General features: G+C 38.9%; 2 protein-coding genes across 3 annotated transcripts; both read left to right on the top strand.

Annotated features, from left to right (window-relative positions):
- Positions 1-6079: 6079 nt before the first annotated feature.
- LOC131948196 (keratinocyte-associated protein 2-like) lies at positions 6080-11120 on the top strand. Its single transcript, XM_059309739.1, has 5 exons — positions 6080-6150; positions 8448-8602; positions 8843-8906; positions 10053-10119; positions 10368-11120. Exons 1-5 carry the CDS (start codon positions 6147-6149, stop codon positions 10474-10476), a joined length of 399 nt encoding a protein of 132 aa, XP_059165722.1. The 5' UTR covers positions 6080-6146; the 3' UTR covers positions 10477-11120.
- A 1340-nt stretch (positions 11121-12460) lies between these two features.
- Positions 12461-22731, top strand: LOC131947684 (4-hydroxyphenylpyruvate dioxygenase-like protein). Of its 2 annotated transcripts, none has more exons than XM_059308958.1 (7): positions 12461-12591; positions 18682-18916; positions 19281-19729; positions 20330-20500; positions 21152-21314; positions 21657-21790; positions 21917-22731. In XM_059308958.1, the coding sequence occupies exons 2-7, from the start codon at positions 18716-18718 to the stop codon at positions 22068-22070; spliced, it is 1272 nt and encodes a 423-aa protein (XP_059164941.1). In that variant the 5' UTR covers positions 12461-12591; positions 18682-18715; the 3' UTR covers positions 22071-22731. The 2 variants fall into 2 exon arrangements, with proteins under 2 accessions (XP_059164941.1, XP_059164950.1); XM_059308967.1 differs by having other exon boundaries at positions 20330-20508; positions 21160-21314.

The raw sequence follows: 22731 nt of genomic DNA, 5'->3' as shown, positions 1-22731 counted from the left end.
AGTTTGATATTGGTCACGTGATGATATGGTAGTCACGTGATGATATGCTAGTCACGTGATGATATGCTAGTCACGTGAGGATATGCTAGTCACGTGGGGATATGCTAGTCACGTGAGGATATGCTGGTCACGTGATATGGTAGTCACGTGAGGATATGCTAGTCACGTGGGGATATGCTAGTCACGTGAGGATATGCTAGTCACGTGAGGATATGCTAGTCACGTGAGGGTATTCTAGTCACGTGATATAGTAGTCACGTGGGGATATGCTAGTCACGTGAGGATATGCTAGTCACGTGAGGATATGCTAGTCACGTGATGGTATGCTAGTCACGTGATGGTTTGCTAGTCAAGTGAGGATATGCTAGTCACGTGAGGATATGCTAGTCACGTGAGGGTATTCTAGTCACGTGATATAGTAGTCACGTGGGGATATGCTAGTCACGTGAGGATATGCTAGTCACGTGAGGATATGCTAGTCACGTGATGGTATGCTAGTCACGTGATGGTTTGCTAGTCAAGTGAGGATATGCTAGTCACGTGAGGATATGCTAGTCACGTGAGGATATGCTAGTCACGTGAGGATTTGCTGGTCACGTGAGGGTATTCTTGTCACGTGATATGGTAGTCACGTGGGGATATGCTGGTCACGTGAGGGTATTCTAGTCACGTGAGGATATGCTAGTCACGTGAGGATATGCTAGTCACGTGAGGATATGCTAGTCACGTGAGGATATGCTAGTCACGTGAGGATATGCTAGTCACGTGATGGTATGCTAGTCACGTGATGGTTTGCTAGTCACGTGAGGATATGCTAGTCACGTGATGGTTTGCTAGTCACGTGAGGATATGCTAGTCACGTGAGGATATGCTGGTCACGTGAACATATACTAGTCACAACTTAATGATTTCCTTAACACCTGTGGCTGTACTCACCTGGCCAATACATATCTATAAAACGTCTCAAGACCCAATGTGAGACTTTGTCTCTGTAGGAATGTAAATTGTGTTTGAAATTAATAGTCCAATATCAGAGTTCCTATTTTAGATAAAGATTATTCTAAATTTACAAAATGGTCCTTATATTTGCATCGTCCCACTCTGACGTTTATATTTAAAGTTTATTTATTTGTTTCTGTATTGTAACAGAAAAAAAAAACACAATCTTAACAAAACTACACCTTAGAATTTCACTGTATGTTTTTCTTTCTTTCTTTTTCTTTTTTTTTTTTTTTTTTTTTTTTTTGTTTTTTTGAACACCTGTATTATTCAAACAGCTCTTTTGTAAGTCTATTGCTACTTTATTGGAAAGGGAAGCAACCTTGTAATTACTGTGTGGTATGAATGCTTTTTTCTCCGGGGGGGGGGGGGGGCACTTGAAATTTTCGGGGGGGGGGGGGCGGTAGACTTTCTTCGGGGGGGCGGACACTGTTAAAAGTATATATTTTCTATATAAATTATAAATTTCATTTCGTTCGGGGGGGGGGGGGGGCGGTAAAAAAATTTCGGGGGGGGGAGGGGCTTCGCCCCCCCCCCCAACCCCCCCCCCCCCCCCCCCCCGAAGAGAAGCCTGGAAGAAACTCTGTATGAATGTGAATGCTTGACGTGTTTAATAGTCTGATTATGGCGCTGCATGTGTGATGTATTGGTTGTAATTGGATGACATTTCACTATGTTAAATAGATCTCTTCCATTGTGTTGAATTTGAACTGAACTTTGGCAGTTGTTTAACAAATTTTATTTATTATCTTTATTAATTAAATTGTAATCAAAACTAATCAACATTGAGCAATATTTCTAAAATTATCGTGTGTGGGGGGAGGGGGGGGGGGTGGAAATGGGCGCTATATGTTAGAAAAGAAGAGTAACTTTTTTTTATGGATGACCTCCTATGTATGTGTAAGGTAGATACTCATAAGTTAAAACATTAGGCCGTCAATCTGTGAATATGTGTGACATTAGGGAACTTGAGGTCACAAAGTGTGACGACACTGACTTAGGAGTTTAAAAAGTTAAGTTAGAATCTTAATTTTAGCCGTGATTTCACGTTTGTTTAAAGGCTCTAAATTATAATAGAAATGTATAGGCCCTAATTTATATTGCTGTATTCAATATTGACCGAGCTTGGGAAACATTATAAAAAAGAAAACGCTGTTTTAGACAACTAGAACTGACATTTTTAGGTGGGTTGTGGGTTGAGGTGTGACGTCATGTTAGGGGTAGGGTTTTTTAGCGCAATTTCCATACTGGACAATTGCGATTATTAACTCGTCATTTTTGGTGATGGATGGATGGATGTGTCCGCAGCTTTAAGTCGTATCTCCTCCTCAACGAAGCAATATCGAGGACTAGTTCCAAAGCAAATATGTTAAGCAAGTTCCGATGATGATTGTGGGCCAAAAATATTCCCGGAATTCCTTCCTGGATTTCCCGGAAAAGCCAAAAAACCTCGAAAAAATGCAGTTTTTTGCCCATATCTCGGCAACCAGACCACTTAGCGACATTTACCAATCGATTCCTGCCATGATTTAGAACAATATTGCCGAAGAAAGTTTTCAAAAATATCCTTTCGTTCGGTCACAAAAAATTAATTAAGGAAATTGCGCTTAAATTGTCACTAGACTTTTTATTAACTTGTTTGTGATAATGTCTAACTATGAGGAGAATGAGATAAAAATCGTCAAAAATGCGTGACGTCATTTATAGGTTACCCAAAGCCTGGATTTTGTCATATTTTCCAAAGGGTTTATGGCTTATATTAGCCCTATACAGGCCCCTTGCTTAACTATTTTTAAAATATAGAGTTGTCTTTTTATGACTTTCAAATTGTAAACAGTACGCGACATACAGAGCCGGCGTTAGGGGGTGGCAAACGGGGCGACCGCCCCAGGCCCCGCGCTTGAAGGGGCCCCGCGCTTCAGCAAGGCCATTGTTGCCTGAATTAGTTTGTAAACTTAAATAACCTTTGCTGAATTAAATTTAAAAAAAAAACCAACTAAATGGCCGAAGTTGTTGGATGTTAAAACTGAGGCCACGGCTGATGTTAGTGAGTTTTCCTTTACATGGGCTGGGACAGACCGTTATTCTAAAGAAAGACATTAGTGTCACACATCGCTGGCACGGTCGACTCGCTATTGTCCTGAGGTGACTGGAGATGGCGGTCGCGAATTAGCCCCCGACCTGACATGGGAGGTAAAATCGGGAAAAATGTAAAAAGATACCCTATTGTTTGCGGACCGTTGAAGACGTTTTTTTAGTGAGCAGGCGGGGGTGCCTGTAGTAAACAGTCAGTGACCTGATGATGTCTTGCAGAGGAGGAGGGGGGGGGGGGGGGGTGAGCGGATGGGGACATGCCCCGGAATTCCAGAGTATTTATCCCTAAAATCATAATTTATACACTGTATGAGCATCTTTTTTGTAATTATGCATATTCACCACGATACGCTTGATAGGCATCCATACAGTCATTATGTTCATATTTATTTTATATATTGTCAGGTCATCTTTAAATACATTATACTTGTATTTATTTTTATATTTTTGAAGGGCATTTATACAGTAATTATGTCCATTTTCATTTTGGTAAACTTTAACGGTATTCGTAAAGTGATTAAGCACATGTTTATTTTAATTAATTGTAGGGACAGTGGCGTAGCGAGGTCAGGTGTCACCCGGTGCGGCACTTAATGGTGACACCCCCCTCCCATAGAGGCGTAGCGACCCTTCCCGGGAAAAAACTTTCAAATTTTCAATTTGCACCCCCCCCCCCCTCAAACTTTCGATTTGCACCCCCCCCCCTCAAGTTTTCGATTTGCACCCCCCCCACCTCAAACTTTCGATGTACACCCCCCTCAAGTTTTTCTCTATATATTTTGCTATTTTTTGCCTTGGTGTCACCCCCCTTAATGGTGTCATCCGGTGCGATCCGCACCCCCCTCGCTACGCCTCTGTGTAGGGATATTCAGTATAATAGTTAAGGCCATAGTGATTCTTGTTTTAAAATAGTGTAGGCACACTAAACAAATTATAAAGTCTATACTGTTTGATACATCGTACCGAGACTGTTTTATAGTAAAGTTCTCCTGATTTCTAAAACGTCTAAATTACCGGCAGTCCGAGCATGCCATCGCGAAACTCATAAATAACATGGTTCACTTTCTAATTATAGACACGGACCTTCTCTTGTGAGAACGCGGTCTTAACCTGTAATGTAATACGTGGACGCTCTATACACACGCACCTTCTCTTGAATGGCTGCGGCCAGATCCAGTAACGTAGTACCCGAACTGATTTTTTTTAGGGTTTGGCGTCCCATAGATTTAAATGTACAGTTATCCTTCACGGGCTTCACCTCCCCCCACCAACTGTCACCCCCCCCCCCCAGTGTTCCACCTTACTGAGCGTCCGTGATTACATTTGAGAGTCATTTCATTTGGATATCTATAGCTGTAAACAGTTTTTTTCACGATTCGATCTTATTCCGAAATCTATCAATGTTTTGCTATTTTCCCCGGCATCCACACACTTTGAATGCCCCTGTTAACCCTCGATAAATTGAGAAAATATCGATACTATCACCTGCCACTGTGGACCGATTTAACGTTGCTTCAAAGTGCCCGAAGGTATTAAGTCAGCCAAACAGTGCCTTCAGTACATTTGGAGTATTCGGGATTCCTTTCCCAATACGGCGATCGCCTACAGAATCTTGCAAACAGTTCGAGTCACAGTGGCAAGCGCCGAAAGAAGTTTCTCCAAACTGAAGTTGATCAAGAACTATTTGAGATCAACGATGTCCCAAGACAGGCTCTGCGGCCTGTCGATTCTGTCAATAGAAAAAGACATAGCCTCCAGTTTGGACTATGATGATCTATATATATAATTCTCCTCTTCGAGCCGTTAGAAAACAAGCTGCAAACGCTCTCCCTACCTCCCCACCCCTACATGGTTTTAGTGAGCTGTGTTCACTCTAAATGTTTACAAGCAGAGCCAACGATTTTAAACGTAGGGGGGGGGGGGAGGAGGGGGGGGAGGAAGGGGGGGGGGTTATGGTCCTTAACGAGCTACTTATAGTGTTTTAAAGAAATATTTTCAGTGTCAGCGTTGGTACTGTCGAATTCACAAATTATGAATTATTGAAAATTAGAAACAACTAGCGGCGTATGTTATGCCGCGGGCCGGCTCGTATCATATAATCATGGAATTTTCCTCACGAAAGGCAAGAAAAGTAGATCTTCGTTTGTGAACGTACTGGTAAGATTTTCATAAATAAACATTAATGTAAAAAAATCAGGTTTGAAGCTGACGTTCATCGACTCTTTAATGCGTGTCTCAAACTTATATCTGTTTTATTTTTTACTTTTCAAACAAAAAGCCTTAACAGAAAAAAGCAACGTTTCAAAAGCACTTTTAAGTAAACAAATTATTTGTTAATCAGTGTCTTAATGTTAATACGACATTGATAAACAGCTTAAAAATACCATATATATCGTTATAAATATTAATTCGCTTTGAGGAGGAAAAAAAAACGCCTCATTGTATATGTTTTATTTAATTATACACCAATGAAAAAAATATAAGGCCCCGCGCGGATGGTTGGCCATAGGCCCCGCGTACCCCTAACGCCGGCTCTGGCGACATAAGTGCGTAGTCGGGGAGAAGCCAATATCTTAAAATTTAAATTAACTTAAGACATTTATTTAGGACCCCCCCCCCCCTATATACACGCGCGCGAACTTTTCACTAACTACGCCCGTGCATCAAAATGCAATTTTTTACTGGACAGTTTACTTATATTCTTAAGTCGGCTATTCCGCTAAACTTGATGTACAAAGGAAACGTTCGACGCATCGTTTTATTTTTAACTGCAGACAGTTTAGTGTTGCTGTCTAGTGAGTACTCATTGTGTAAATATAAATTTTGAAAGTAAAGACCTGTGAGTAATTTTTATAAATAATATTTCAAATTCGCATTATAATTAGTTAATTTTATCAAAAAAATTTACTCTCGGACAATATCACAACGTATATTTATTAGTTTTTAAGAAAACATTATAAAATAATATAGTATCCCTAAGCGGAAGCAACACGTATAACTTCCACCGGTCTGCTAATATCAATAGTCAGTTGAAATTGTGTTATCGACCAAAAATGGGTAAATAATTGCCTTCTACGTTGTTACAAATGTTAATTATTGATTCGAGAATATTTGTATAATGCACCTGGCAGACACTAATCTTTGCTCCTAAATCTGAGATAAACAAATTCTAGATCTAGAATTCTAGACTTGTTGAGTCTAGTAAAATTTACACTCGGCCTCGGCTGCTGCAAGAGTACGAGTAACAGTAGATTGTAGAATAAGTGTAGGTAGATCTAGACAAGATCTAGCAGCAATAAATATATTTTTAGGCCCAGAGGCTAAAACAATGCCATTAAACAGTACCATTGAAAACAAGAGAATCTTTTTCAAACCAACTAGACACTAAATTTGATGGTTCTAGCTCATTTGGGGCTAATGTACAATGTACAGCATTTTAATTACGAAGCGACTACTCTGGTCGGCAAAAGATAGTTCTGCACATGCGCTGTGACCTTAATAGCTGAGCTAGGGTTAGGGTTCTGGGGTTTGTTTGTTAACACACGCATGCGCAGTACCATTGAAAACATCGCGACGAAGGAAAGTTGTAGTTTCTCGCTATTGCGCATGCATATCTTTCTCCGGCTGGAATCGGCCTTTTAATTATTGGTGCCTCTACTAGATCTAGAATATAGCAGTTGACCCAAAATTGGGGATTAAGGTTTAAAAGGATCGGGTGGGTGCGGTTAAAATGGAGGTATGCGGCGGTAAACATAATCAAAAGCAAACTCGTAACTTGGTTATGTAACCTATTTAGGGGCCTACTATATTTTTATTTTATAGGCCTGCATTTTAGCATAGGCCCAATGAATGAACCAAAAAGAATTGCGTTTGCAATAATGAAAAATACATAGGTTTAGACCTAAATCTAAACTTTTAAAATATATTCATATTCACGTGTTTTTTTTAAATATATTTTTTCAGTGTGTTTTAGCAATATTTAATTAGGACAAATTATAAATAGAAGATCTAGATATCATTGTAAAATGATCATACCCTCCTTCTTCACTGGGCTTAGGACCAGCACAATCTATTGCGCAGATAAAGTAGAGTTCATATGTTTTTTGTCCTCTGCATAATTAAGGGAAGATGTGGTCAGCACTTTGCCGAACCGCCTTTACTTTCCCTAACATGAGTTAGGTACCCATCAGAGCTGGATAGACTCAGGGATGTTCTACTGACTTGGCCCCGGATTCAAATGCAAGACATTTGGGTTAGCAGCGTTAATTAGTAATTTAGGCCTAGGCTAATAGAAATCAAATTGAATTTAGGCCTACTGCTCAATAAAAGCAAAAAATGCAAGTTATAAGTAATAAGATTAATCATAAAATCAACAAGAGTTTACTAAATCAACTGAGCATCCCGGATAAACTATCCAGCCCAATAGAGGTCGGTGATTTATTATTTTTTTAAAATTAGTTGTCTTTTTTAAGCAGCTAATATAAAAAACTGCCTCAGATATTTAATATCTGTTTTCGCAGACTGATAAATCAAATAATGAATCACCAACCAAATTATTTATAAGTCTAGAATCTGTCTACAAAAACTAGGCCTAGGTGAGAAAGTAAAAGAAACTAAGAATTTTAATTTAAAAAGATTTTTGCCCAGATTTGTGTGGAACTCGCTGGTCCTCAAATGTGTTCACTAGGTCAAACGCAATCTAAAATTAGATATTAGGACTGCCCAATTTTTTTCTGTCTAAGCTATTTGATGTTGTCATCCAGTGTTGTTTCAACACCAAACATTAATTTCAGAAATAAATGTTTTAAATTGATATCTTTGCAATTTGTGTAGACCTATGTACTAGCAACTAATCACATTTCTTTTTAGATTTTAATTTAACATAAATAATACCTTTTTTATTGAAACAATATGGTTACAAACCGACTTGGTTTTTTTTTTTTTTTTGGGTTTATCAAAAACAAAGACGACCATCTTATATTATATCTCTTTCATAATGGTGGCATATCAATCACATTCCAAAAATTAGCATAACTCGTCTGAAGACCAACAGAGCTTGAAAAGGCTAGTCAAAGTGAACCATAGCTCAGTAGTTGAAATAGTGCTAGTTGAGATAGATAGAGAGAAATTGTGTACAAATGAACATAGTAGTAATAGTACACAAATTGTTTTAAAAACAGAAAATTGAAGTATATATAGTTGTTCGTTTGCCAAATATGGGCCTACGTATCTGAATATTTATAAAACTAAGGGTTTAGGTAATTGTCAATGGCAACACAATAAACACATGGCTATTTATAAATATTTTTGCTGTACAAAACTGCTACATGTGATATAATTTACTTTATTTTCAGCACTCTCTACTGCCCCATCAGCTGCTGTGTCACTTCTGCTTAGCATACTTGTGTTTGCTTTAATGCAAATCTTCAAAGCTGACATTGCATCTAAAGAATATTTTACAATTGCTGGAGGATTTATTGGTTCCATTTTATTCATCACCTTGTTAACAGTATCCTTTTGACGTCAATAGTTTGTATTTGAGGATTTAAGGGTCACTTTGTTTTTTTTATAGATAAAAAAAAGTACCATACTATTTTGTTATTCAAATGGATATTTCTTGTGAGCTTTATTCCCAATTTTTTTACTATTGTAATTATAATTTTTTATGAATTATTACAAACACAGCGTGAGTGAATATTTTTAGTCATGTAAAACTGTGGTAATATTTTCTTCCTTAAAATGTATTCAGTTTACCAGCAATGTTGAAACTTTAGCATTTGGCAAAGGATTTCAAACAAAGCTGTTTCCTGAAGGTGAGGGAAGTTTTTATCTTTTTCATTCATTTTTTAATTATTATTTAGGCATTCAGGTAAAAACAAGTACCACACAAGCTGAAACAGTTATTAATCATGTAAACTGAAATATTTTTGTCTTGACATTTTGTCTTGTCCTTTAGTTTCAATGTCTATGTATTATTTATTACTGTTTATACATTACATTGATATTCTTAAAAATTCAGTTAGTGTCTTAACCAAGGTCTAAGTTGTTTCTTTTCTTTGTGTTCAAGGTAAAGTTCACATATTCCTCTGTCTTAAGACATGTCTTAACCCTTTGAGCCCTGGCCTCCCTGACCTAATTTCTCCCATTTCCTGAGCTCCCAGGGTCAAAGAAATTTTTACTTATCTGCTTATACTTGGCCTATAAGTTTTGAACCATTTAAGATAATGAAGCCAAATTTGGAATCCAGACTCAGGATCAAACAACAATGCAGCAAGATTTGGAAATTTCTTTATTTTTTTTTACAATGTATGAACAGAACAATGTGTATAAAACGAACACATAATTATTATTAACACGCAAGGGAGACTGAAGTTTTACAGCACCACGTGTATCAGAACGTACTTGAACAGTTTCATTGTCACTGTCAATTTCAATGTCATGGTGTTCAGTCTCAAATTCAACGTCACTATCATCACAATATAGACCAGGAATATTATCTTCTTCATCAGAATCAATAAGTAGTTGTATTGCCTGAGATGCAGTCATTCTACTTCTTTTGTTGGTAATTCGGTCTTTTGCTTCATCTTTTGCACCGACTTTATGTGGCTCAGCTTTTCGGTTCGGCGGAATTGCTACAAAATGTAAACACTTTCACTTTTCCTAAAATCTATTTTTAGAATCATAATCCCGCACTAAAAAGACATATGCGCAGTTTTAGTCAGTCTTCCGCTAATTATATTTAATTAGACAGTTTACCGGCCGCTAGGAATATGACGCTAGATCATCGGGCCGGAAAACCGGCTTTTCTGACATATATGCCTATTGTTGAAGCTGGTTTACTGGCCTGGCGGGCTCAAAGGGTTAAAAGTCCTCCTAATTTTTGTGATGTTAGCTAAATTCTGTTATGTCAATAGTGTTACTGCTGGAATACAGTCTATATTTGATATCATCTTTTTCAGTTGTAGCATGCTTATTTGTAGCAATGTTTGCTTCAGCTTTAGTACACAGAGTTTGTGTAACCACTTGGTAAGTGACTCAAGTTTTCTAATTAACCAGCTGTAACAGTGTGTATTTTTATAAAGGAAAGGGGAGGGGTACTTTAGTACAGAGGTAAAACTATTTAAGGGCAAGTCTAAATTTCTTTTACCATAATCATTTATATGTCTGAACCATTTTTGTTATTGAAAAAATAACAAGAATAAAGTTAAAAACTAAATTACTGGAACAGTTTTTTTTTTGTTATAAAATATATAGATGTTTCTTTCTGTTCCCAGCCTTATATTTTCACTTGTGGCTCTTTACTACATCAACCGCATTTCTCAAAATGTCTACACTCCATCTGCATCAGCAACAGCTTCAGTTGCTTCAAAGAAAAGGAAATGAGTACTTAATATATCAGACTAGTGGTTGATGAGTGAGTGAATGAGCTGAAATAAGTTAAATAAACTGTTTTAAATTGATCTTCTGATTGAGGGAGTGAGTTTCAACTTTAACTGTGTATCCAACTGTAGACCTGTCAAGGAAGTTTTATCATGTATTAAAATTATTTTCTTCTCTCTAAGCCTTGGTCTCTCGTCTTGTTTGTTTGGTTATAATTTAGTTTTAAGTTATGTTGAACATGTGCATTTTTTAAAAATTTCATCATGTGTGTGTATGTTTTAGAGGCTAATAATAATTAAAATAGGATTTAATATTGTGTATTTGTTTTAAAGGCTAATAATAATTAAAATAGGATTTAATTTCATGACTTGCTTGTGAAGAAGTTTTTCACTGTCTGATAAGTAATTTTATTACAGTACATAAAAACTTAATTTAGTGTCTAATTTACAAAAGATCTATGCACATTCACACAAATATCTAGAATAGTGACAATCTGAAAGTGAAACACATCATCAGCACATGATTACAAGAATGTATAGCCTTAAAGTTTAAATAAAGTTAATAATCAAAGTTGTGTCATGTACTATTTACAGTGACTAATCAAAGAGGTAACATCACATGAAGGCCAATAAAAGAACTAAAACATTTTTTGCTGCTAATTTTTTGTTTAGTCTTGATTACACTATACATTTTCTATTGTTGTTGGACCATTAAAATTTATGTTACATCTCAAAGAGACCTAGACATGCTATATCTAGAGTTTCTTCCATGCATCTCTTCGGGGAGAGGGTGGGGATGGAATTTATATAGAAAACAATACTCTTCCACACCCCCTACCCCCCCCCCCCGGAGTAAAAAGTCTGTAAGATAAAGTGGCTATTTCTGGCTACCTAAGCTAAATGCAGCTGCTGAAATAAAGTATATCTGGACATTTCACAGGTAGTATTATTATTGATAGTCAGCTGGTGCAAAATCATGATGCTTCAGTTCATCATCAAATGCTTAATTTCATCTGGTATGTGGTTTTTACAGTTCAGTTGATTCAGAAATGTTAGCTAACCCCTTTTTTTGTTGGCAGTGGGTGCAGTGTTTCTTCTAGACTTGTTTCTCCTGGGGGGGGGGGGGGCACTGTTAGAAGTATATATTTTCTTATATAAATTCCATTTAGTTTGAGGTGGAGACAAGTGGAATCTGTTAAAGTAGTTATACTCAATAGCATTGCCATTAGAGACCTCTTTAATCTCATTTAATTTAATTAAAACTAAATTAGTTCAGTTCAATGATCTTTTAGTGATACCTAAGATTCAAGATTACAAGTAGAAAAGTGCTATAAACCGTGCCTTGTTAATCCGACTAGTATTGTGATTTAGTAGCCTTTAGTGTGTAATGCAAAGAGGGGGGGGGGGTGACTTATTTAAAAAATATTGGACCCATTGTATATGTATATATTATATAAAAGTTATTTATTTGAGTATAATATATATCTAGGTCCTATATGTATCGGTTCCCTATTTTAGTACACATACTTAAATGCCCCTCTGTTCTTAATCCACCCATGAATCATAGCAAATAATCGTGAAAATATCTCACTATTATCTACCAAACAATTTTCCCACTTTGCCTTGTGCACACTTTAAAAAAATTGAGTGAGAATAGTCTGGTTCTTAACACTTATGTAATATATGTACGCTACTAAACTGGGTTAAATCTGCAAAGCTACCGTAATATTTCATAGTAGCCGCCGTAATAATTTTATCCCTTTTTAAGTACAGGCCGGTGACTTTTAAAGAGCATCTGATATGACCTTTACAGTAGGACTAGAATCCACATTCCGTTACTTCAATTGCGTTGCGCAGAGGCTTGTAATAGGACCAAAAACAGTTCGAGGACTGTGATGTTTCATTCCTTCCCTCAAAGAAAAGGCCTTTGTTTACGTTTTTTGACCTCGCAACCTAGAACACAGAGCTTACGAAACCCGCGACCTTGTGTGACCTTGTGTTACATGAGTAGGCCGGTACACACGACACGTGTTCGCAGTCGAGAGGTAAACATACGCGCTGACCATTATAACGTGTAGGGGTCAGAGGTCACCATTACATCTTGTGAGTGCTGAACTTGGTAAGGAAAATTTTACAACTCGTAGTCTATTTATTGAATAGAACCTCAGTGTTTATGATAGGCTAGTTTTTGGGTCGATGTTTCAATGTGTAGGCTGATCCAAGGACTCAAGTACTACCGACTACACTAAGGTGGGGGAGGGTCAGGGTGTCATGACGAAAATAGTCACGTCTGTAGGCCGTTCGCTGTGTTGGACAGTGTTGAGGGCAGTGAACCGATAGTTCGTATTTTTTAAAACTAGGCGTCTGTTATACACAAGAAGGGGGAGGGGGGGGGGGAGATAGACTTAGAGAATACTCTTTAAAATTATAAAAAGTTGAAACATTTTTCAATCAATTTTTTTCGCATAAATATATTAAATAGTCTAGTAATAGACTGATATTTTGTCATGATTATCATTGAAAATTATAAATGTGTAGTAAGTTTAACTAATTGAACAAGGTACCTAAGATTTAAAAAAATTAACGAAATTTGGCAAAGTGTTTTTTAAATGCGTAGATCTATAATTTATTAATTTTGAATCGAGGCTAATGTAAATAAACATGAACTGTTGTATTCCTCTTGTTCGTTTCTTTTCTCAGTATAGCCTCCCTTTGATAAGGCTATTTAACATTATGGGTACAAAAATAAAACCATTGCACAATTGCAATGTAAATTTTTTTTTTTTTTTGCTAGGCTTTAGCCCGAGTTTTGCTTATTAAATAAAGATATAGAAAGAGGTGGTAGATTTATATAATGCAGTGCCTGTCGATGACGCCGGCAATATGGAATTTGTAGTTTTAATAGTAAACCAGAGTTGTCGACCAAGGGTTTCTTTCAATCGACGTTCAGTCGACGTTCTCTGGTTGGGGGGGGGGGGGGGGTGAGACACTGCACCCCCAACTACGTAGAGGTGTCTGAAAGAAATTCTGCGCTGACTTGAACATCACACAGTTGACCATCACACTTTTGATACTGTTGACCATCATGATGTTTTTACGTGGTAATATTTCTGCTCACAATAAGAGACTTTAAAAAATAATTATTTTAAAGTTACTTTAAGTCGTGCGGCGTCATAACAGCCAGTGACAAAACGACCCCGACATAAGACCCCTGTCTAATAGACCCCGTCAAAAGAGTCGGCATCAAATGTATAGGCTTACGACAAATAGGCCCCCGTCATTTAGGTTCCCGACTAATAGGCTCCCGTCATTTAGGCTCCAGACAGATAGGCTCCTGTCAATGAGTGTCATTTTGGCTTCTCGACAAAAGGGCCCCTTTCAATACGGTTTCCGTAGAGACCGTCGAAACTGTCTCATTGAATACAACACCTTTAAAGTTGGTTTAGCCTCCACCCTTAAATAATACAACGTGTGCAGCTGTTGTTCTACAGGCCATATTTTTTTTGTATTTTGTATAATATAAAAAATAGTAGGTCATAAATTTGAGGTTCATCTAGCTATGGCTTCCATCAAATGAGTTGGTTGTGGGCTGTTCCAACTCAGTGTGTTGGGAGATAGATCCACGCTGTACATTGACCTGCTTGTAGGTTATCAAAACAAAACGCCGTTTATCCTATAAACATCTTGGTACGTCTATGTCATACATTTAAAGATATGTACTCGCATCGAAGCAACATAGCTTCCCCGTTGTAAATAGAACATCAAAATTTTAAAATTGGTGGAGTTTATCTGTTAAGAGCTCGATTTGTTTATGAATTGCTGTTAGTTTTTCATCCAGGCATTTAAAAGAGGTTATAGTGGTAGTTGGTAGTATAGGTGGCAACTGAGTGTGGTAGGTGGGTTGGACAAAATGGTTGCATCTATGTCGAAAGTCTTAGTCATACGATTTATTTGTCGGGAGCCAATATATATTGAGCTAATTTGTCGGGAGCCAATATGTCGTGATCTAAATGTTGGGAGCTCATTTGTCGGGGGCCTGTAAGTGGCGAATCAATGTGACGTGAGTCTTTATGTCGGGGGCCTTCGGACGTGGCTATTTTGACTGGGCGTTTTTTTTTTTCGGTTAACGGAAAAAGTCATAGGAAAAAAAATCAAAGAAAAAAGTCACAGTTTTTGCTAAGTCTCTTCTTCTTCTGCGTTCTTAATTATTAGTGTTGGAGGGGATCGAGATTTATCTGCCAGTGGGTTGAACTCGAGACTTTGTTCGAATCTATCAACCATGAGCTTTTTCCAACTCGACCACGCCTCCAACACAATTAAGCGTTACGTGTCAACTGGTTATGCGCCATGAGGCCATTGACTCCGATTTCAGCCTGCTTTTCTTTTTTGGATTTGCTTCCATAGCCTTTGTCCAACCAAGAACAAATTACAAGGGAGCAGCTGTTTAATTTTGGAGTTGTCTCTACTAGAAGAGTGGGTGTCCCCAGCTAACGAGGGTTCGAACTCGAGACTTTTCGGTTTAGCAACCATGAGCTTTACCGACTCGACCACGCCGACCCTTTGCTAAGTAAAAAGTCACAGAAAAAAGTCACAAAAATCTTATAAGAAATATTTTGATTCAATTGTAGAGAATTGTAAAATTTTGGGTATTTATTACTATAGGCGTTGTTGGGTTTTTTTTTCTTTTTGGTAGCATAATCATAAACTTTAAAAGCATTATGGTTTATAACAATAAGTAAAAATACTATAAAATATTTAGCACATCAATCTTCACTTTTGTTATGCATTTAGTTGAATACGCGGCAGAGAAATTTATTATAAAAGAAATGTAGGCACATCATTGTGTTTTGCATTTTTTTGCCATAGGCCTTTCCTTGGTTGGCTTCTCCTCAGTGGGCCTTGTCCGTTAATATTGTGTGTTGTTGACGTTTTGCGTCATTGACAGCCTTTGATTACTTTGAACCGTGTCGGCTTTCTGTTTTGATCCTGTGCTTTTTTATGGAATGAGCATGATAAATGTGAACTATTATTGCTATGAGTTGAGTACAGCAAGTCACATTAACTACGCCTCTAGGCCAGGGATCGGCAACCTGCGGCTCGCGAGCCGCATGCGGCTCTTTTGATGTCAAGATGCGGCTCTTGAGTTCCATGCACAAATATAAAAAATTATATCATTTCATTTTCAAAACTCATAAAAATATTATACTGTAAAGAAAAATAACTTTAAACAGGATAAAAACACAGAGAACCAGAGTTTCTTCCAGGCATCTCTTCGGGGGGGGGGGGGGGGGGGGGGGGCGGCTTTGCCCCCCCCACCCCCCCCCCCCCCCCCCACCCCGAAATTTTTTTACCGCCCCCCCCCCCCCTTAACCCCGAACGAATTGAAATTTATATAATTTATATAGAAAATATATACTTTTAACAGTGTCCGCCCCCCCCACGAAGAAAGTCTACCGCCCCCCCCCCGAAAATTTCAAGTGCCCCCCCCCCCCGGAGAAAAAAGTGGAAGAAACACAGCAGAGAACAATGAGAGTAGGTGAGGTAGAAAGTATATGGACAGCTGACAGCCGCTTGGGCACCAGCCCCAACCCCACATCTGTGTTGTAGCCAGCAAACAATTCCTTGCTTGCCACTGCCCAAGTGCCAACTTTTTTCGATTATCGTTAAATGTTATTTTATTAAGATTGCATTCATCTACCTGTCAGTATGCATTAATTTGACCTGAGTCAGAGGCGTAGAGGGGGGGGGACATATGTCCCCGGGCGCCGACCTGAGGGGGGCGCCAAATTGAAAGTTTGAGGGGGGGGTGCAAATGAAAAGTTTGTCCCCGGGCGCCGGGAAGGGTCGCTACGCCTCTGACCTGAGTGACGAAGTATTTTAGTTATTAGCTTCCTACGGTTAAGCCGGGTACTGGACTGTTGGGTACGTGTAGGGTGGAGGATAAGCCTGGTGAGAACGGAAGGACAGAAGCGACCGATACAGTAATCAAACCGTTACCCAAACCAGTCAGTCGGAGCTTGCCGTGTTGAGCGCTGTCTGGTTATGAGAGACACCTACTGAGCCGGTGGTGTCAGTAAAGAAAGAAAAAAAATTTATTGGCTACTAAAGTGGATTGGGATAGTCGTATAGTTATATTATAATTGTATTATTTAATTCCTTTTTATCTCAGCAGAGCTAGCTAAAACAGTTTTTGTGCAAAACATTTGTATGTTTTTATATGAATCAACATTAGTTCATATTTAACGCTACTTATTTCAAATCAAAAATCAAATTTATTCATATAATCCTTATCAAATACCAAAATATTGGGGAAAAATAATGTTAGTGGCTCTTTAAAAACTAGAAAATTGTGTAAATTGTAATTTTTGGCTCTTCCGGCTCAAAAGGTTGCCGACCCATGCTCAAGGCCCATTCACGCTAATCTAAAGTTAGTATTTAAAAAACACCATGAAAACCGAAAAGGTTGGAACATTCTATTAAATATTATAAGTATAACGGAATTAAAGCCTACATACTTTATACTAAATATTTTTACGTGTGTCATACATACCTATACAACATACGCACATATATCTAAAATCTTTACATTACTTTTGAATCGTAAGAGGATTTGCACTTTCTAAATACATAAAAGTATTCCATATAAAAATATAAATACTTAGTTGTTACTTTTTTCCTGTGACTTTTTTCTGTGACTTTTTCCTACAATCAATTTGTCACGGGCCAGTTTGACGGTGCACTTAAGTACCTTAGTTCTATAAACTACTGGATGAACTTCCAATGATTGGTTTTATTATTAGAACACATACATCATACATTTGTTGACAGTATTTCTTCACCTTGAACATTCTGTCGCGTTGCAAAAAATCCAAAAGAACACTAGACATCTATTTATAGAATGTGTGCCCCGGGCCGTGTGAATACAATCCCAAGACCTCACCTCTTTACGTACATCCTAGCATGTCAATAGGATGCGCAGTGGTTCCCAAATTGGTATTTTAGGTGTAACGTTACATAATACAATTTACTAGATTCTGCATGCTGCAGTACTGCACAGGGGTTCCCACTACGGCACTACCACATACTTATTTCTGCATTAGGTGTCATTAATTAATGTAAAACAATTTGTATAAATTACCAAAGTAATTTACTGATTTTATAATTATCAAAGTTTATAAAACTATAGAAGTAATTATCAAAATAAATTAAGAGTAAATTAACATGATGTAATCGTAGTGAGCCCTGTTGAAGCCAAAAATAAACTGTCATGGGAAGGGTTCGTGTATATCAGGGCGTGGTAGATCTTCCCCCCCCCCCCCCACCCCCCAGGGGACAAGTTGGTACCAGGCTGTTTTATCCGACTTTTTATTTGATTTACATTTTGTCTAAATAAATATTTAAATGTCCATAAAAACAGCAGATATCTTTAATGTCCCATCACCGTCCCATCAGTCTTACGTCACCATCAAGTTTGGGTCAATCGATCGTTGGATTAGACCTGACTCCCCCCAGGTAAAAAAAAACACACCTGTCTTAATCCGTTTCCCTGTTTCAAATCCGTTTGATTATCATAAGTGACGTCTGCTGCTAATTATGTAACGATAGTTTATGAGAACATCTGACGTAGCTGTCAAGCTGAGGGACCATCCCCCCCCCCCCCCCTCAGTCACACCTCCTCACTACCCTCTGACTATAAAAGCATACACATTGTCAACTCTCTCATTAAACTGAGTGTTTTCTTGTAATTATAACCATCTTTTTGTTTCTAATTTTTACAACCAAATAAAGTTTTACAGTTATAATATTTGTAACTTTCATCCAAAATTATACCTATTGTATCTGAAAACTGCTTTAAATACGTTTTCAATTTATTTTTTAAAATAGATCTCGAACTCATATATTTCTAAACATATATTTTCAATCTTTAATCTAATTAATTCGAAATTAATTAGTTAAATTGTTTTCTGTAGACTTTTCTGTGACTCTATCTTTGAAAAATCATCTGGTAACTTAAACAATTCAATATTAATTAGTTACAAATTATAACGTTAATTGATGTAGGCCTATTTATTATTTAAATAACTGTAATCGACTTTAACTTATCTAAAAATTCTCTTGTTGGTATAAATACTTTGACTGATTGAGTTTGAAATCAACGTGTTAGTTTAATTAGTGGCATGTTAATTTAAAATCCCATTGTAAACCCCAGCCCCCACTTGGCCGGGCTGTGTGTGCTACTGGTGATGGCGTGTTTCCCCTGTGTCCACCACATCGAGGTCGGCGTCACTGACGGACCTGGAGCCATAGAAGTTCTCAAGCTCCAGTACGGCTTCAAGGTCAAGGCCGTCCGGCACAGCCAGGTGGCTGACCAGTGGCTGATGGTCAGGAGTGACACACGTTTCCTGATCACAAGCCTCAAGTCTCAGGACCAGTCTCTCATACAGGTACCTCAACTCACAGATAGGGGTAGTCTGACCATAGCGTTGTTCTCAGGACCAGTCTCTCATACAGGTAGCGGAACTCACACATAGGGGTAGTCTGACCATAGCGTTGTTCCGTTTCCTTGGCGAATATTGATTTTTATACGATTTTTTGTTTTTGAAATTAGTCTCTAATTTATAATGTAACATTAATGGATTAGTTGAAGTTTTTAAATTTAACTCCTGATTAAATTTCGGAGGGGAAATCTGAAATAGATTTGTAACATTTAAACCTTAAAAAAACAACTTTAAAAACCAGGAACATTTCTGATAATTATTATTTAAAAATTGGATCTATTAAATAGGAATAATTTGCTACCATTCCCAGAACGACAACTACGCCATTAACTGGGCCTCCCGCCCAGCAGAACCCAGCCCTCTGCCGGAAAAACCCTCAGTGTTCAACATCGCCTTTCAAGTCAAGAATATTGACGTCTGCATTCAACGTCTGCAAGCTCAAAACGTGGCGTTCCCTAAGACGCCTAGAACTGTGACTGATACTTCCGGCTCCGTGAACACTTGCGTCATCAAAAGTTGTGTAGGTGACGTTTACCACACACTCCTAGATAAAAGTAGCTACACAGGCAGCTTTCTTCCCGAGTTTATCCCTGTGGGTAAGGATGACGTGAGTCAAGAGTCAGGCGTCAGTGGCGAGTGTGCTGACTCACTGACGCAGAGTTTTGATCACGTGGCCCTAGCTGTAGAGATGAACAAATCCATGTCGGTGATTGAGTGGTACGAAAAATGTTTCGGGATGAAAAGATTTCTCATCAACAGGTCAGTGGAACCGACAGGACTGTAGTGGGCAAATTTTAGCTGGGTCAGTAGTGGGCAAATTTTAGCTGGGTCAGTAGTGGGCAAATTTTAGCTGGGTCAGTAGTGGGCAAATTTTAGCTGGGTCAGTAGTGGGCAAATTTTAGCTGGGTCAGTAGTGGGCACATTTTAGTTGGGTCAGTAGTGGGCAAATTTTAGCTGGGTCAGTAGTGGGCACATTTTAGTTGGGTCAGTCTGTAGTGGGCAAATTTTAGACGGGTCAGTCTGTAGTGGGCAAATTTTAGCTAGGTCAGTAGTGGGCAACTTTTAGCTGCGTCAGTAGTGGGCAAATGTTAGCATTTCAAAGAAAATAAATTATGCAAAACACTCATATATTGTCAATTATTAATCAGTGAATACTGACGAGCAAAGTTCCGCACGATGAAATGCCACACTATTAGTAGATTAATTCTAATCAAGGACACACCCAATTTTTGTTTAAAAAATTAAAGTGATTATATGACAATTACCTAATTATGACCTAATATTGACCTAATCATTACCTAATTATGACGTAATCATGACCTAACCATGACCTAATGAGCACGCCTCTGTGTTATGCAGGCAAGAAATACCAGATGAAGGTCTAGTGCTGTCCACTGACAACGTGGGACTACGTCTCAGGGCCATGGAGTACTGGAAGTGTGCCGAGGTGGGTCTCACCACCCCCCGGGACGACGGGGTCCTGGGGCGCCTCTCCTTGGTGGTAGCGGAAGGTTTACCTCCCGTCCCTGGCTCCTCAGGTGAGTTACCTGTCCCTCACCACACTCACCTACATACAGGTAGGCCTCACCTACCCAGACACACACACACATACACCACATACACAAACACACACACGTGAATGAATCAAAGGATGTAACAGTGGAAGAAGAGAGGCGGGCGCCGAATGAGCTAGACAAAGTACTTAAACAGCTAAAGTTAAAATCTATAATTCTCCCCATGACCTGTGACCTCCACCAATTCTCCCCACGACCTGTGACCTCCACCAATTCTCCCCACGACCTGTGACCTCCACCAATTCTCCCCATGACCTTTGACCTCCACCAACTCTCACACGACCTTTGACCTCCACCAATTCTCCCCACGACCTGTGACCTCCACCAATTCTCCCCATGACCTGTGACCTCCACCAATTCTCCCCATGACCTGTGACCTCCACCAACTCTCACACGACCTTTGACCTCCACCAATTCTCCCCACGACCTTTGACCTCCACCAATTCTCCCCACGACCTGTGACCTCCACCAAATCTCCCCACGACCTTTGACCTCCACCAATTCTCCCCACGACCTTTGACCTCCACCAATTCTCCCCACGACCTGTGACCTCCACCAATTCTCCCCATGACCTGTGACCTCCACCAACTCTCACGTGACCTTTGACCTCCACAGAAGAGAACCAGATCGAGTCCTGGATGAAACAACATGGCGGCGCCGGCATCCAGCACGTGGCCGTCCTGTGTACGGACATCAAGAGTACGGTCAGTGATCTCAGGAGGTGTGGGGCAGCCTTCGCCAAACCTCCCCCAGACACGTACTACACAGAGGTAACTATCTCACTTACCTCCCCCAGACACGTACTACACAGAGGTAACTATCTCACTTACCTCCCCCAGACACGTACTACACAGAGGTAACTATCTCACTTACCTCCCCCAGACACGTACTACACAGAGGTAACTATCTCACTTACCTCCCCCAGACACGTACTACACAGAGGTAACTATCTCATTTTACTAGAGGTAGCTATCTCACTTCACTACTGGTAATTGTCTCACTTAATCACATTAAGGTAATTGTTTTTAAATACACCCGCCTGTAATGTTTTTATTATTTATTCGTGCTGTGATATTTGCATTATCGTTGAGTGATCTCCTTGTTTACCATAGATTGGTAGATTGTACGATATACAAGAAGCGGGGGAGGAGTTGTCTGTCTTGAAAGAAAATGGCATCCTTATCGATACCGAGGCTGATGGTATTCATGCAGTAACACACACTTCCGGCGAGGCCAGAAGAGACGGGTAACACGTGACTTTATATTCATACACCTTCTCTACAATAAATTAACAGCTTGTACTTGTGTTCTACGTCATCAAATATGTGTTAGTTTCGGCATGATTTGAACCAGCTTTGAATGTCTTCCCCAGCTATCTCCTGCAGATCTTCACCCAACCCCTGCTGAAGAAAGATCCGTTTTTCCTGGAGTTCATCCAACGTGAGGGAGCCACGGGATTTGGCTCTGGTAATGTGGCGGCCCTTTATCGCTCAGTGCAGGCTTATATAGTGGGCCAGCAGAACTAGAGGCAACAATAGGAACGGCCCGGAGCCAGCAAGACTCAGGGTTGGGAGCCAACAAAACTAGGGCCCAGGGAGCCAACAAAACAGGGGGCAATAAAAACTACAAGTCAGAAGTCAGCACATTAGGAACCAGCCAAACTTACAGCCATGAAAATATAAAATATTCACTTCATAAGCGGAGAATAAATATTTGTATGAGTTTTAGATGGTAAAGATTAAATATATAACTTGATTTATCATTATCATTTTAAAATCTGATGTTTAGCTTGAAGTAGATATCTATCTTGATGCAAATACACAATTTGAAACCAATACCTACCTTAAAGAAAATATTTAGTTTGAAACAAACTTTAAGAAAAGCTTAAAGAAAATGTTTAGCTGCACTATCGCTGTGATTCCATGTCTAGTTGATGTCATGACTAGCTAGTTAGACCCAACTATCTAGCTTGCCAAGATGTGACTAGTTACATAACTTTAGAGGCTGGCCAAGTTTGTAAAACCGTCTGTAGAGTCTCATAACGTCAGCTACTTCTGATGACTTAAACACTTTGTTTTATAAATCAAACAACCCTTGTTAGATGTCTTCAAATGTATATATCTATGTAAAAGAATTATGTGAATTGCATTATTTTTTCAACGCTCAATAAATTATTTAAAAAGTTTA

This window comes from Physella acuta, unplaced genomic scaffold (genome assembly GCF_028476545.2).
Source record: "Physella acuta isolate Inbredline_101_S28 unplaced genomic scaffold, ASM2847654v3 ptg000058l, whole genome shotgun sequence".
Lineage (NCBI taxonomy): Eukaryota > Metazoa > Mollusca > Gastropoda > Physidae > Physella > Physella acuta.
Note: the sequence above shows the minus strand (reverse complement) of the source record. Positions and strands in the feature narration are given on the sequence as shown.

What these genes read in the sequence shown, in the direction of transcription:
- LOC131948196 (XM_059309739.1), top strand. An exon ending in TATTCATCACCTTGTTAACA is followed by an intron (nt 8,603 to 8,842) that starts GTATCCTTTTGA and finishes AAATGTATTCAG; the next exon opens with TTTACCAGCAATGTTGAAAC. An exon ending in AGAGTTTGTGTAACCACTTG is followed by an intron (nt 10,120 to 10,367) that starts GTAAGTGACTCA and finishes TTCTGTTCCCAG; the next exon opens with CCTTATATTTTCACTTGTGG.
- LOC131947684 (XM_059308958.1), top strand. Translation starts at nt 18,716, where the DNA reads ATGGCGTGTTTCCCCTGTGTCCACCACATCGAGGTCGGCGTCACTGAC. An exon ending in CAGACACGTACTACACAGAG is followed by an intron (nt 21,315 to 21,656) that starts GTAACTATCTCA and finishes TGTTTACCATAG; the next exon opens with ATTGGTAGATTGTACGATAT. An exon ending in GGCGAGGCCAGAAGAGACGG is followed by an intron (nt 21,791 to 21,916) that starts GTAACACGTGAC and finishes TGTCTTCCCCAG; the next exon opens with CTATCTCCTGCAGATCTTCA.